Source organism: Sitophilus oryzae, unplaced genomic scaffold (genome assembly GCF_002938485.1).
Source record: "Sitophilus oryzae breed Bouriz unplaced genomic scaffold, Soryzae_2.0 scaffold_682_pilon_pilon, whole genome shotgun sequence".
NCBI lineage: Eukaryota > Metazoa > Arthropoda > Insecta > Coleoptera > Curculionidae > Sitophilus > Sitophilus oryzae.
The window spans coordinates 4,466,678-4,483,332 of NW_022147287.1; the positions used below are offsets into that span (position 1 = coordinate 4,466,678).

Sequence of the window (16,655 nt, forward strand, 5' to 3'; positions counted from 1 at the left end):
GTTTGTTTATTTCATCGCATTTTGACATGTCATTCGAAATTTGTCACAAAATCACACAAATTCATCAACAATTTTAAAATGTTCCAAAATCCCGAACATATTGCTAATAAGGCCAAAGAAATCGTGTTGGATTTACTTCCTGTGAAGTCTCGTGCCATTTACCAGAAAGAATATGATGTTTTTAATGAATGGAAAGACAAAAATGGCGTATTCGTTGTAAATGAAGATGTATTGCTAAATTATTTCCACGAAAAAGTAAGTACCTAGGTACCTATTTAAAAGAGGCTTTAAATTAAAATATTCTTAAATTACAGTCACAAACATTCAAACCATCGTCAATTTGGTCGAAATATTCCATGCTGAGAGCAGTGTTAAGTGTTAAAGAAGATATTTATATTGACAAATTTCCAAAACTTATTGCTTTTTTGAAGAGGAATTCGGTTGGTTACGAGCCTAAAAAGTCTAAGGTTTTGTCCATAAAAGAGATCGGTGATTTTTTGGCCACGGCTAGTGATGAAACTTATTTACTTACTAAGGTAAGTTTGCGATAATGATTTTTAAAATATATAGATGGTTTCTTATTCCATTGTATTTGATTTTTAGGTAGCTCTTGTCATTGGCCTTTGTGGAGCATGTAGAAGAGAAGAATTGTACTCTCTACGAGTGCAAGACATCATAGAAAAAGACAACAGCTGCCTTTTAGTTACCCTTGCGGATACAAAAACTAATATCAAAAGAGTGTTTCCGGTGGTGAACGAAGGGAACGTTGTCAATCCAGTTGAGTTGTATAGAAAATATGCTTGTCTTAGGCCAAAAAATGTACCACATGATTATGTCTTCATCTCTTATCGTAAAGGAAAATGCACCGTGCAACGAGTCGGCATTCATTCATTTGGGAAGATGCCATCGATTGTAGCAGCATTTTTAAAGTTGTCGAACCCAAACGAATATACAGGTCATTGTTTCCGACGTAGTTCTGCTACTCTTGCTGCAGATGCAGATGTGGATTTTACATCGCTGAAACGCCTAGGAGGTTGGAGGTAAAAATTTTAATATTTTCCGATCTTGTTCTAAACAACAATAATTATTTAGGTCGTCCACAGTGGCCGAAGGTTACATAGAAGAATCTATTGAGAAAAAGAAGAAAGTTTGCAAACTGCTAATGGGGGAAAAGAAAATCGCGACCACTTCCACGGATGTATTACCAAGTACATCATCGTTCGCATTTACTCCACCTCATCAGAAAGTAAATTTACCTGCCAATGGAGGAGTCGTTTCGATTGCAGATGCAAGTTTTCAAAATGCACAAAATTGTTCATTTCATTTTTATTTTTCCAAATAACTTAGCTTTTGATATTGTTAGTATTTAATAATTTAAAAATCAAATACAATGGAATAAGAAACCATCTATATATTTTAAAAATCATTATCGCAAACTTACCTTAGTAAGTAAATAAGTTTCATCACTAGCCGTGGCCAAAAAATCACCGATCTCTTTTATGGACAAAACCTTAGACTTTTTAGGCTCGTAACCAACCGAATTCCTCTTCAAAAAAGCAATAAGTTTTGGAAATTTGTCAATATAATATCTTCTTTAACACTTAACACTGCTCTCAGCATGGAATATTTCGACCAAATTGACGATGGTTTGAATGTTTGTGACTGTAATTTAAGAATATTTTAATTTAAAAGCCTCTTTTAAATAGGTACCTAGGTACTTACTTTAAACAAATAACTTAGCTTTGATATTGTTAGTATTTAATAATTTAATTATAAATATATGTATAATTTTATGTGATTTTGTGACAAATTTCGAATGACAAAATAAAACAACCAAATAACGAATTTAGACATTTTAGTCCATAAAGGTTGCCATGACGACCTTTACGGCCTAGGCCGAAAAAGAAACATTTTACGGACTGAAATGAGTCCGTAAAATAGCTGTTTTTGGGAGCGTATGACAAAAAAGCATTTTTTGTTAGTAAACTTAACGTAAATTAGTAACATAATGTTAGTGAAAAATAAATCTTAGTATTACCTGTAAATCATATAGACTTGGTATTTTGTTTAATGTTGGTGTCTCTCGAATTTTCAATACTTCTAATGTTTCTAGTCCTATATCAGGTAACGTAGTTATAGCAGTTTGAGATAAATCACTGAAAAAAAATTAAATTGACATAATTACATATTTAGTATATTTATCAGATTAGGGGGTTGTTGCAGAGGATAAAATTTAAATTATCAACCTCTAACATACGTATTAGGGTGTCCGTTATTTACAAAGTTGATCATTTCTCTCACGACGGCGACGCCCTCTAAATTATTAGTTTATTGTGTAAAAAAATATAACAGACCATTGTAAACCCTTTGCTTGCCCCAAAGACAATTCATTTCCCATTTAAATTACATAGGAATTTGCCACTTTTTGCAAATATTTTTTTTTCTCTCGATCTTGTTCTCTCGCAGCCATGGAAATCACATATTCTCATACAGAATTGAACGTTCTACAAAAAAGGTCTCTTGCAATTTTTCGATAAACCTACTGCTTCAAAAGTTATTCATGGTTAAATTTAACACCACTCGGTAAATTCCTAAATTCTTTGACTTTTTTGACAAAATTATGATTATTTTTGAAAAATGTAATCTATTACTGTAAAAATATATCATTCTGATGTTGTTAAGGTTGGGAATTAAGAAATATTCAAGTATAATGACGTTTACATCATTTAAGTATAGCTTGTTTATTTTAATAAACATTCTTTAGTTGGATTTTGATATTTCTTCTTATACTCGCTTAAAATCTGAATCACATAGTGTTTTTCATCTTCACTTCTAGATGGCAATTTAACAGCTCTTTCTGCAGTATCATTTACTACTCTCAATTTTTTCACAATTTCTAAGCCTCTCATATATCCAGGATTCTTTAACCATTCCGTACTGACTAACTGCAGAAAACTTGTATAAACTAAACCTTGTAAAAGATTGTAACGAATTAGAATTTATAAAATAATCAATGTTTTTGTTGTAATTTTTTTGTGATTAATTAAAATTATTTTATTTTTGCCTCCTAAAATATTTCGATTAAAAGAAAATACAGGGTGGGCCACTGAAAATTTACAATGGCTATAATTTTTAAACCAAAGAAGATATCAAAAAAATAAAAAATACCGTTTCTATAATATCGAGGGGGAATACATATGACGTATTTTTTAAACCACCCCGACCTACCCCTTAGGAGGCACCCCTACTCATTTGAAAATCTTAAATGGCAACACCCCACTTGTGGCGTCTTTTTGGAAAGCTCATGAAAAATGCTAAATGATGATCATAAAGTTTTTAGAGTGAAATTGAAAAACTACCCTTACACGAACAATTAGGTGGACATTAATGAAAAAGGTGATTTTTTCAGCCTAAGTTACAAATTGGGACCCAGCTAAATGACGCAAATGAAGTATTTTTCAAACCACCCCAACCCACCCCTAGGTGGCACCAACTCACTTCTAATCTCAAGATAGCGATATCCCACTTGTGACACTTCTTTGGAAAGCTAATTGAAATTGCTAAACGATGGTCATACAGACTTCAAGTTAATTACTGGTTAGTGACAAGAAATGTAGGTGTGACAATTGAAAGAAATGAAAATGATAATTTATTTTAATAACTGCTCAAAATGACAGCCGTTTTGTTCCATACAAAAATACAAACGATTTTCAAATTCTTCTCTCACTTTTTGGAAAGTCTCTCTCGGAATATTTCGACATGCTTCAGTTCTCCTCTGCCGCAATTCTTGCAACGAACCTGGTTTTGTCTTGTAGACTATGGATTTAGTGTAACCCCACAAGGAAAAGTCTAAAGGAGTGAGATCAGGTGACCTTGGCAGCCACTCGATTAGACCCCTTCTGCCAATCCATTGCCTTGGATAATATTTATCCAACCACCGCCTTGTGAAAATAGAATAATGCGAAGGGGCTCCATCTTGCTGAAACTGTATGAGGTCTTCATTAAGAGTTATAATAAATTTTTTTGTACCAGCTTTTTTTTCTCGCAATGGTTCATGGATACAAAAATAATTCATTCTATTGATTTTGACACGTTTTGACATTTTTGTTTTATTTTTAGGCTCTATTTTTTTCGTTTTTTTTTTATGACAGTCGTACAGCATTTTTTATACGCTTTCCAAAGAGGTGCCACAAGTGGGGTATCGCTATCTTGAGGTTAGAAGTGAGGGGGTGGCACCTAGGGGTGAGTCGGGGTAGTTTGAAAAAAAACTCATTTAGATGGGTCCCAATTTGTAACTTATGCTGAAAAAATCACTTTTCTCATTAATGTCCTCCTAATTTTTCGTGCAAGGGGTAGTTTTTCAATTTCACCCTAAAAATTTTATGATCATCGTTTAGCATTTTTCATGGGCTTTCCAAAAAGGCGCCACAAGTGGGGTGTTGCCATTTAAGATTTTCAAGTAGAGTGGTGCCGCCTTAGGGGTAGGTTGGGGTGGTTCAAAAATACGTCATATGTATTCCCTTCGATATTATAGAAATGGTATTTTTTATTTTTTTGATATCTTTTTTGGTTTAAAAATTATAGCCATTGTAAGTTTTCAGTGGCTCACCCTGTATGTAAAAGTGGGCAACGGTATGCCGGTCAAACTTAATCATGTGACTAAAAGTTTATTTGATATGAACTATATATGATTAATCTTAGTTACATAGATACTCATATATCATTACGGTGTAATACTTAATTTTAAATTTGATATAATGATAGTATATTAATGTGTCAAAGGTTAATTGCGGTAAATGTGAGAAAAATCGGTAAAATAGCGTGTTAAAGTGTTTTACTCTCATAGAGTTACGAAATTTTACTCTAACCTTCCTAAATCTTTGAATGTTTTACATGAAATATTATACAGGGTCTTGCAGAAGTGCGTCGGACATCCATAGCTCCTATAATAAAGGATTTAGAGATTTGGTTTAAGAGTAGACTTAAACTGTATACAAGAAGGTATTTCAGGAAAATATGTTATTTATACAGGATGTCTCAAAAATAATTATACAGAGCGTCCCATTTAAAAATAATACAATAACTAAAAAAAAAGTTACTTTATATTTTAACAAGTTTCAAATTAAATTTTAAGCACCTTGTACAATTTACCATTGCGATAATTGTAATAAAGTAAGTACAGACCACCTGTAATAAACACCGAGTGTTGTTTTGATATCAGGATGTCAATTTGATCGATGTATTTTTAATTAATTTCATAAGAATAGCTTAAAAATATTGGTTTTATATACAGGACAAGTCAAAAATATGTGCAAATATTTTCAGAATTGGTAGATCTCGATAAAAAAAACATATTTTCTCTTTACCATTTATCAAATAAGTCCAGAATAACCGAGTTATTTTACATTAAAAATTAAAAAAAAATGATTTTTTGCTAAAATTTTGAAAACCACTGAATCTTTTCTGTTTTTTTTTTTCTTATGAGTTTAATATATAACTTTTATATTGACATATTATCAAGATATTATGATTTTTAAATAAAAATTAAAACAAAAATCAAATTTTTAATTTTTTTTTTTCAAAAAAAAACCTCATAGACATGCTTGTGGTGTCGAAATATGCTACTCCTAAAAATATTCGCACTTATTTAAGACTCGCCCTGTATATTAATATATTGCTCTGAAACTATCAAAAGAAATTTAATAATAACCTAGGATTATGTAAACTAATCAGAAATAAATCGATTGCATGTTATACAGAGTGTCTCATTTAAAAAATCCATCTACACGCTCTCAATTTTTTTGTCAATCTCTGTTTAAGTGAACATATTTTTTTCCTGAAATACATCCTAGTACAAAGATTGACTCTGTCTGTGTATGGTATTAGATTTTCTGTGTTTAGTAGTGATAATCATAGGTACAAACATAAATCGACTAAATTATTACTAGTATTCAATAAGATGTTATATCTAAAACAACCATATAAGAAACAAAAAACCGAAAAATAACAAAACCATGACTTGCCATCTGATAATACAATACAAGTTTAAATTAATGGAATTTTTAGTTAAGCTTTAACTTATAATAACTCGAGTTTTTGTGGTATGTAGAAAACGAGTTTGTTTATATACATATTTATGAAAATTATCGTGTATATATAATAAATAAAGTTGGGCTTTATGCTGGACTAATAACAAAAGTTTGCGAAAAATGCGAACTTTAAACGAATGTACAATGAAAAGGCATTTTTCACTCAGTTTGAGATAATTAAAATATACCGTATGTGTCTGACAGTTGCGTGTACTAAAAAACAAATGTTGAGGATGAGAGGAGACAGGGTACAGGGAAAGTTACTTTATAGAAAGTTATTGAAATTAATTGTTCTAAAGCCCTAACATTTATTTAGGATCAATAATTCAGAAAATCCAAATGATTAGCTTCAAGTAATTTTTTTGGAACAAAATTATTAAATAAGGAAAATTATCACACTAAAAACTTCACATATAAGCGATACCAATTAAACTTTTAGTTAGGTAATCGAGGGCGCGATTTTTGAATTCATTGTTGCCAACCATGGACATATTCGGCGCCGGCCTGACTAATTGGAATTTAAATTTCCCGTTGGGGATTCAGGTGGTAACTCTGCTGTAAAAAATGTCAAGTTGACGTTTATTTATTTATTTCCTGACATTGTCATTCTTTTTGACACTTTAGTTTTGTATTACGTGTTTTTGGTTTAGATGAATTGTGTTGTGATACTTTAAGTTTAAAATTTTTTACTAGCAGACCCTGCAGTCGAACATTGTTCTTTTTACAACCTCCGTTAGTGCAAAGTGATATAAGATAGCTTAATAGCCGTTGCAAAAAAGTCATGGCAACCTTATTAGAATATTTTGAATGGGAAAGCGGTAGTAATGACCCTTTATGTCCCTTAAGTGCTGAGTTTTGTTAATGTAAATAATAACTGTTTATATATTTATAATTAATTTATTTTTGCTTGCTATTGATTAAAAGAAAATATGTAAAAATGGGCAACACTGCGCCGGCGAAGCTTAATGACGTAGCTAAAAGTTTATTTGGTCTGATCTATATACGGAGTGTTTCAGGATAACGTATTTTAAATCTGGATTCTTCAGATCATTTTATAAACAAATTCTAACACAGTGTCACATATAAATTCTGCATCACGAAAACTTGATTTTATCGATTAAAGGCCGGGACACACCTATCATGCACGTTTCCGATCCGGCTCCGATCATACAGTCGGACGACTGTATGAGAGGGAAATCGTACGTTATTTTAACCAGCGTTGTTTACACTTTTCCGATACGTGATTCATCCCCGCTCCTACTCGACTCCGTTCCTGTATCCGTTCGTGTTCCGATTATCAGTCTATTCGTCGATGCCGGCTCTGGTACGAGTGCTGTTTTGAACTATTTTTGTTTTTGCTGTGTTATTTTTAGTTTTTTATTAAAATAATAAAAAAGTGAGGAAATATCCAGTGCTGTATGACCAGACCAAAGAGCAGTACCGAAACTCCGACTACAAAGACATGAAATCTGCTTTTTTGGCTGTTCTCTATAAAAGCTTACTCATTTTCCTCATCTTCTTCTTCCAAACAAAGTGGCTTCTTCCACCATGGCTAAATCACTCTGTTGCTAAAATTATTAAACATTTTGTGCACACGACTTCATGCGATGATTGTTGAATCAAGACTGGCGATATAGTATAATGTATCCAGCCGAAGCCCGAAATCGTGAAGGAGTCGGAAGCATGTATGACATGTGTGTACTCACCATTTTCGATCCCACATCCGCTTCTGGTGCAAAATCGGACCGGAGCCGGATCGGAAACGTGCATGATAGGTGTGTCCCGGCCTTAAGGCGATTGGCTTAGACAAGTTTCATTTTATTAAGCATTTCTTTTCTTAAAATTACAACATTCTGTGACCTGTGCACATATAGAGTAGGTAACCCGCATACAAAAAAGTTCCATTTCAGGTTTTTGTGGTAAGATTTTCACTCTTCACAGATTACAGTTGAGGGTTGGAACCTTTGGTGTTACACAGCAAAATAAAAACACTAAATCACCACAATACACCAAACACTTTTACTTTTACACTGGACGCGCGTTTCACTAACCATGTTAGCATCATCAGCAGATGATTATAAACTCTTCACAGATATACATATGGTCGATTTGAAATAGATTTTTGTATTAAACTTTTTACTCTGTGGGTTGGTCAAATTGGATTTTTTATCTAAATTGAACTTTAAATGTTCATTTAAAGCTCGATTTAAAAAAAATCTTGGTATAGATTATAAATTCACGTTGTTTTTAAAATGGCAATTCTAGGAGAAACCCACAAGGCAAAATACTATTTAAAGCTTTTTATTTGAAGTACTTTATTTGAAATTTTAAAGTATATTTTGCTTCCATATTTTGTAAGAAAGATTGGAGTAAAAATCTTAACCCATAAGCCACATTATATAAATAAACACCCCGTATATAGCTGTTGATTTACTTACAGCTCCCTTAAATTCTGCAACCCGCTAAAAGCGAATTCAGATAATGTCGTCAACTTAGGATTAGCTGTAATATGCCTGAAAAGAATATAAACAAATTAACAAACTGGACTTTAGTTAAGTTTAAATTTGAGTACTTACAACTTTCCTATTTGAGATCCTTTGAATGCATAGTCTTCTATAATTGTAATGTCATTGAAATTGAGTGTGCTAAAATCAATCAAATCATATTGTTTCATCAAACAGTAGTTTTGGAGTTTGAAAACTTTAAAGATATACGATGTAATTGTTAGTGCATTCCTTTTTAATGTATTTGATAGACATGGTTGAAAGGTTATCTACCACTAACTAGTAACTAATAGTGGTTTTTTATACAAGACGATAAAATGCAATTTTATCGTCGTGTATAAAACAATATTTTTTCCATAGCGAGTTACGTTTTAAAAAATATTCAGAAATTATTATTTTTGGGAAAAGGAATTTATTACGAGTAGAAAAAATATTATGCTGGGTTGGCTTTGGTTTCTATGTATTTTGATAAATAAATAAAGCTGTCTCTTTAGTTGTGAGTTTTGACTCAATATTTTTTAATGCTCTTTCGTGTCGATTGCTGATTGAATTGGAGCCAGAAATGGCTCAAAACGAAATAAGTAAAATTACCAACAGATATTCTGGCTGAGGCGACAAACGCCATATCCAAACTACTTCCATTTAAATCCCGAATAACTTATGAAAAGGAATACAAAAAATTTCAAAAATGGAAGGAATTAAAAGACGTGCGAGAAGAAACAAAGTTTTTAACCTATCCTCGCTGTTAAAGTATCATTTAATCTACCCTTGCGGTTAAAGTACTATTTTATCTACTATTTTTGATAGATATAATGCAATATTAACAGTTTGTGTGGAAAAAAGAGCAAAACATCATTTGTTTCAAAATAAAGAAAAAAATTGATATCTACTCGTGTCTAAATGAAAAAATTGCATAGTTTAAAAGATATTTATCATTAAAAAATTATTCTAGGTAATAGAAAACATTAAAATAATAAAAATGTGTTAGGTTTATGAATAATATAATACTTACACTTGTTGAGCTGATACTCTAACAGAATTGCTGGCCAATTTTGCGATCTTGTTGTGATCTAAATCTCTAAAAAATCAATTTTAATACAACTCAAATCTGTATAAAGGTATTACATTTACGTTCTCCAGTAAAAATTGACTCCATGTTTTCAAGAAAATAAAATGTAATATGAGAACTTTCAGAGCAGAAATGAAATTTAAGAAAATAGTGCGGTAGGAAAATGATTAATAGATTCTGGGTTTCCTGATTTTTGTTTGTAGAAAATATTTTCCTTGTGTTTATTTTACAGTTTGTACAAGTCTAAGAATCTAAAGAATATTGTATTCCGTAAAGAATTTTTTTTTCTCAAAATTGTTTCGTGTCTTACTAATCGTACAGGGTGTATGATTTTTTAAAAAATTTCAAAATATGTAAAAAACCCAAATAAATTATGCTTACAGTTGAGGGTTGGAACCTTTGGTGTTACACAGCAAAATAAAACACTAAATCACCACAATACGTGTAAAAGTAAAAGTGTTTTGGTGTATTGTGGTGATTTAGTGTTTTATTTTGCTAAATTATGCTTGTCCAAGCGTTTTCCCGAAAGACTAACCGTTTTTTAAATAACAAATATTGTAATATTTGAGGGGCGTTTTCACCCTCTTGGAATTTAAGATTCGAGAAACCCCTCCTTATCGAACCTCTACACCCCACAGTCAATCCGTTTGCCAAAAATCAGCTTTAAACGTCAAGCAGTTTAAGCAGAATCGTGATTACTCAATGGTCATATTTTATGAAACACACTGTATACATTTATAAAAAATCTTAAAATATGTAAAACAACAAAATAAAATATACGTGTTTCAGATAAAAAAAATTTTAATATTTGAGGGATAGTTTCATCCCCTTAGAATTCGAGTTTCGAAAAATCCCTTCTTATCGAACCTCTACACACTAAAGTCAATCTGTTTTCCAAAAATCAGCTTTTTACGTCAAACGCTTTAAGCAGGATCGTGATTAATCAATGACCAGATTTTTCGAAACACCCTGTATACATTTTTAAAAAATCTTAAAATATGTAAAAAAACAAAATAAAATGTACGTGTTTAAGCGTTTTTTCGGAAACTTGGCCGTTTTTTAAATAAAAAATATTGTAATATTTGAGGGGTGGTTTCACCAAGGTTTCACCCTCTTGGAACTGGAATTTCGAAAAATCCCTACTTATCGAACCTCTACACCCTGGAATCAACCTGTATGCCAAAGTTGAGCTTCTTACGTTGAGTGGTTTGAGCAGGATCGTGATTAATCAATATGTCAGTTACTTAAGGATTTTATATATTAGTATATTAGTATAGAGATAGATCATCTATAGATATAGATCTATAGATATAGATCAGAATATATACATTTATAAAGGGTTCATTTCGTTTAAAAAATTCTCTTGTTGGTAGCTTTACTTTTAGCTAAAAAAATACAAAATTGAATAATGATCCGCCTGATCGAAAAAATCACACGAGAAGGACTGTAGTCCCTCTGTATTATTTTTTTATTGACATTTTATTTTATTTGCCGACCTGGTGTTAAGAAAGTTGCAAATTCAGTAAGACCCTTTAGTTGGTAATTGAACTTTAGAAGTTAGCAAAGAGTTGAAATTTATTACAATTCCAAACTTTTTAAAGAAAATTTTACACAAACAAAATACAACTTATTATAACAAGAAACTTGGAAACTTGAGCAATATATTTTTATAACCTGCATATTTATGAAAAGTATAATCTTTTATAAATTTTATTTCTTAAAAACAATATTTGAAAATATTGTATTACTAAAGTCAACTTATATGGATCGTACTGCAAAGTTAGAAACTTACGAAATATATATTTTCATGACCTAACTAACTATTTGTGTAAAGTACTTAATAATCTTTTTGTACTATTTTTTTTTCTTTAAAACAATATTGGAAAATAACTGAAACAGAACTAAGTATCCTGATTGGTACTAATTGTTATAGCAAACTGAAATAACAAATGGAAAAAGTAAATAAGTTGATGATAATACGTGATAATGGCAAAGCTTGAAGTTTTCTACATAACATTGCTCAAAAAATTACGTTTATTGGCACACTTATACCCTGAGGGACACTTGAGACACCAGCTTTTGACTGAATTTGCTAGCTCTTTTCCTGTTGTTACTGTCAGGAGTGCCAGGTTTATTTGTTTGATGTCTGTTTTACGGTTTTTAGTGTTTATTTTGTTGTTTTACTGATTTAGTAGCTCTTTTACTGTTTTAATCTACGACAATGTCATAATGACACATTTAACATAGTCATTTGGATGTCATTATGGCACTAGTGCTATAATAAAATAAGAAACAAGCAAAAAAAGGTACCTAAATACGTTTATTTATTGTAAACGTTAATTATAATATCAGTACAATTGGTAAAATTAATTCCAGACGATGACAGGTGAGTTGAATTTTTAGAAAGTAAATTTATTTCCTGAGTGCTTGAACTTATTGAAGACCCATCATTTCCAGAAATGTTACCCAAAATATTACATGACACTTTTTTCTTATTTTCTTTGGAATTTTCTATATAGTTCTCTGCCACTGTGTTAGAGCGCCAGCCACCATGTCTTTTAACAGTTAATAAATCCACTTCTGAATCTGCAAGCAACGACGCAGACGATCTACGGAAACAATGTCCAGTGTATTGTTGTGGATTTGGAAGACTTAGGAACAATGCTATTTTATACGGCATTTTCCCTAAAGTATTAATGCCAACGGGTTGCTTAATACATTTTCCATTTCTGTACCCCACAAAAAATCGAGTATGCTCTGTGTTGCTTGGCCGCATAACTATATATCTTCGAACCAGTTCCACCATATTTATTCCTTCAACATTCCCTTTCGCTATAAAAAAAGTCTCGTGATATCTTTGTTTTCGTAAATGGAATAATGACATGAATGCATTGTCCTTCATCTTTAACATTTTGCAGCTGCAGATTTGTCAACTCGATACGCCGGCAGGCTCCCGCAAGTCCCACTATCAATGAAACTTTTTTCAGGTAATAAGTTTTATCATCAGCTTCCAACAAAAAACGAGTTATGTCTTCTTTTCTTAAAATTTTCGATTTTTTTGACCGAAATCCTTCCAATTTTCTTTTTAGAAATGCAATTAAATGGACGTACTTTCTAATATCTGTATTTTTCTTCACTGATATAACTGAACGTAGCATGGAATAACATACCCAAAGTGATAAAGCCTTCCTATGTTTTGAAAGATGTTCAAAATATGCCAGGAGAACCTTTTCGTTACTACTGTTCTTGATTTCTTTCCCTTTACACCAATCTTCAATTTTTACATAGGCTTGTTCGTACGTTTGTCTTGATTTTTCGGGAAGTAGTGAATCGACAACGTTTTGCGCAATGCCTTCAATATCCGAAGGGACACTTTCAGAATCAGAATCACCGATAATAATATTATTTTTTGATTTTTGCTAAAACTGAACGTTTAACACAAAATTGAACATCAATAATTGAGTTGGCAAAGTCAAAATGGACACAATCAACGACCACGGCGTCGACTAATATGGGCCCCTGATAATTTTGAATTTTAATTTTTATGAGGATATCTCTAATATTTTAAATTAAATCAAATCTCGTCGTAGATTAAATTTTGAATGATACACGTTCGATACGAACTTTTTAATGAAACTTGTGTTCACGGCTAACGCCTCGTGGCTTTAACGTTACACGCGTTTCATTATGATGTTCGTATCGAACTTGTATCATTAATAACTATAAGTTCCGATTTATCTAGGTATCGAAGTAATGGATAAGGCTGACACACTCAAACCCACTAAAACAATATAACAGATAGTAAAAAAAGTAAAACAAACAAAAAAGTCAGGAGACAAAAAACTAATATTTTTAATTACTAAATCCAAAAATAATATTACACTTCTAAAAAAGCAGTGGCGTGCCTATTTTTTACTTTAAAATAATTTAACAGTGATGACCCACCGCCGCGCCGCCCCTGGCCATTATACTTAAATCTAATTACATCAAATTAAGTCCCATAGTAAGTATTATAAAAGGGTCAAGTTATATCAAAATCGATTAAATAGTTTGTCAAATATCTTAATTTTTTTGTCTTTTTAAGTAACTTTAACACCCTGTATCTCGAAAAGGAAGCTTTAAATCTTACAAGTTGATATGAACTTTTGGTTTTATTTTTGCAAGTTCTATCGTCTATTAAATTTTCCCGATTAAAATCTGAGACACCCTGTATATTTAGAATTAAAGAAAAAATATAAAAGTGGGCAACGCTGTGCTGGTCAAGCTTAATCACGTGACTAAAAGTTTATTTGATATGAACTGTATAATAATATTTGGTCTATCAGATAATAATGCAGTTTGTTTTAAAAATGTTATAAATTAAAATATTTTGCTTGATTTACAGTTTTTTGCAGGCGCCAGTTGATAAAAAAGATAACAATTTTTGGATGACGAAAATTACCGTTGTATAAAAAATGAGACAATAAGTTATTAACTGTTTTTTTTTATTTTTCGCAATATTATTTTATTTTTTCTAGTAATGCCCTTTTTTATAAACATTTTATTATATTTATAATAGCGTGTACCAGCGACTTCGTTCGCGTCGAATTAATCATTTGTAATGGTGATGATAAATCAAAGCAAGAATTTCCATTAACATACAAACTGGAAAAAAAATTCTCACATTTATGTCAGCATGAGAAAAAACAATATGGGCGATATTATTATATAACTTGGTAATATTTGAGAGGTAGTTTCATCTCGTTGGAATTTGACTTTCGAAAAATCCGTTTGCCAAAAATAAGCTTTTTACGTCAAGCAGTTTAAGCAGAATCGTGGTTAAGAAATTACCAAACTTTTTGGAACATCCTGTATGATTTTTTAAAAAATTTCAAAATATGTAAAAAACCAAATAAATTATGCTTGTCCAAGCGTTTTTCTAAAAGACTAACCGTTTTTTAAATAACAAATATTGTAATATTTGAGGGGCGTTTTCACCCCCTTGGAATTTGAGATTCGAGAAACCCCTCCTTATCGAACCTCTACACCCCACAGTCAATCCGTTTGCCAAAAATCAGCTTTAAACGTCAAGCAGTTTAAGCAGAATCGTGATTACTCAATGGTCATATTTTATGAAACACCCTGTATAAATTTATAAAAATCTTAAAATATGTAAAACAACAAAATGAAATATACGTGTTTAAGAGTTTTTCCGAAAAACTCACCGTTTTAAATAAAAAAATATTTTAATATTTGAGGGATAGTTTCACTCCCTTAGAATTCGAGTTTCGAAAAATCCCTTCTTATCGAACCTCTACACCCTAAAGTCAGTCTGTTTTCCAAAAATCAGCTTTTTACGTCAAGCGTTTTTAGCAGGATCGTGATTAATCAATGACCAGATTTTTCATAACACCCTGTATACATTTTTAAAAAATCTTAAAATATGTAAAAAAACAAAATAAAATATACGTGTTTAAGCGTTTTTTAGGAAACTTGACCGTTTTTTAAATAAAAAATATTGTAATATTTTCTCTTTTTATAAGGTTTCACCCTTTCGAAAAATCCCTTCTTATCGAACCTCTACACCCTAGAATCAACCCGTATGCCAAAATTGAGCTTCTTACGTTGAGTGGTTTGAGCAGGATCGTGATTAATCAGTATGCCCGTCACTTAAGGATTTTTTATATTAGTATAGATATAGTTTTATTTCTTTAATGCTCTACCTATTCTTTTAAAGTGTACTAATTGTATCTACTAATTAGGTTCATCTTAAAATTATTACCTACTTGGAGTCAATGTTTACTGGAGAAATAACATTTAAACAAAACAAAAATAATTATTATGTTAGGCTTGTCGGTATGTTAGTTTAGTATATAAATAAATAATAATTTAAATACTTACTATACTTACAAAAGAAACAGAGTGTTCTCTGGAGGTAGGAAGTACAGTTCAGGGACTTCGTGTAGACCTGTGTTGACAATTCGCCTGCAAATTATCAAAATAGGAAGAAATTATGAGAATACTAAGTCAATTACACAAAAGGCAGAATTATGATAAATAAGAAAACTAGACGAGTGAATGAAATAGATAAGAGAAATAGAAGAGCAAATATTAAAAAAAAATAAGGCTCTATTCTGTTGCAAAACCAGGCGAACCAGACCGGTAAACTACGGTAAAGAGCGGTTCCTGAAAAACATCGGTTTGATACGGAACGGTTTGGTAAAATACTAAAACGTCAAATGTTGACGATTAAAAATAAAAAAAATATAACAATTTAAATCTTACAAAAAATACTCCGTTGCATTTTTTTGGGGTTGTAAAGAACTAAATTAAATGAATACTTACAAAGATCGAAACTGTTTGGACGTGACACCTTTCAGCAGTCCGTAAATCATTTTAATCTGTGGCGTGTTGTAAATGTATCTGGAAATAAAAACAATTTCTATCTAATAAAACCTTTTATTGGATCGAAACACACGGGAGAATGAAAGTTTTAATAGTTCCACTCCTTAAAGTTAAACTCAAACAGCCTTCATAAAAGCTTTTAGAACGTTCGTTGTACCTTTTTATTTTTCTTACTTCTATGTTGTTTTCGTGACCAATTAGGGCTCAAATATTGCCACTGCGTAAAAGGTAAAAAATGGTCATAGAAAAATATTTATTTAGACCGAAAAGAATTAATTTCGGGAGACGATAATGCAATTTTATCGTTGTGTATAAAACAATAATTTTTTTTTCATAGAGAGTTACGTTTTAAAAATATTCAGAAATAATTATTTCAAGGAATTTATTACGAGTACAAAAAATATTGTGCTAGGTTGGCGTTGGTTTCTATTAGTGATGGGCAAAACTGTTAATTTTAGATAACAGTTGAAACTGTTATAGTTATTTATAAAAAACAGCTTAAAATAACAACTTAAAAATAACAGGTTTCTTTATTTTATTGCTAAATATCTGAAAAAGTATGAGGCGGTCACCGTCAGGCGTATTAACGCAGTTGCAAGTTGCAACAAT

General features: G+C 31.3%; 1 protein-coding gene and 1 long non-coding RNA gene across 4 annotated transcripts in view; one reads left to right on the plus strand and one right to left on the minus strand.

Moving 5' to 3' along the window:
* LOC115887940 overlaps positions 1 to 16,655 on the plus strand; it is a 71,517-nt gene that overhangs the window by 17,042 nt on the left and 37,820 nt on the right. The window lies entirely within an intron of this gene.
* Positions 1 to 16,655, minus strand: part of LOC115887937 (lutropin-choriogonadotropic hormone receptor-like) — an 89,296-nt gene that overhangs the window by 11,389 nt on the left and 61,252 nt on the right. For all 3 annotated transcript variants that reach the window (XM_030907472.1, XM_030907471.1, XM_030907470.1), the window contains exons 4-9: positions 15,987 to 16,064; positions 15,552 to 15,626; positions 9,606 to 9,671; positions 8,666 to 8,734; positions 8,528 to 8,602; positions 2,039 to 2,156 (exon numbers count right to left, since the gene is read on the minus strand). In XM_030907472.1, the coding sequence (XP_030763332.1) occupies positions 2,039 to 2,156; positions 8,528 to 8,602; positions 8,666 to 8,734; positions 9,606 to 9,671; positions 15,552 to 15,626; positions 15,987 to 16,064 (481 nt within the window). The remainder of the gene's footprint in view (positions 1 to 2,038; positions 2,157 to 8,527; positions 8,603 to 8,665; positions 8,735 to 9,605; positions 9,672 to 15,551; positions 15,627 to 15,986; positions 16,065 to 16,655) is intronic.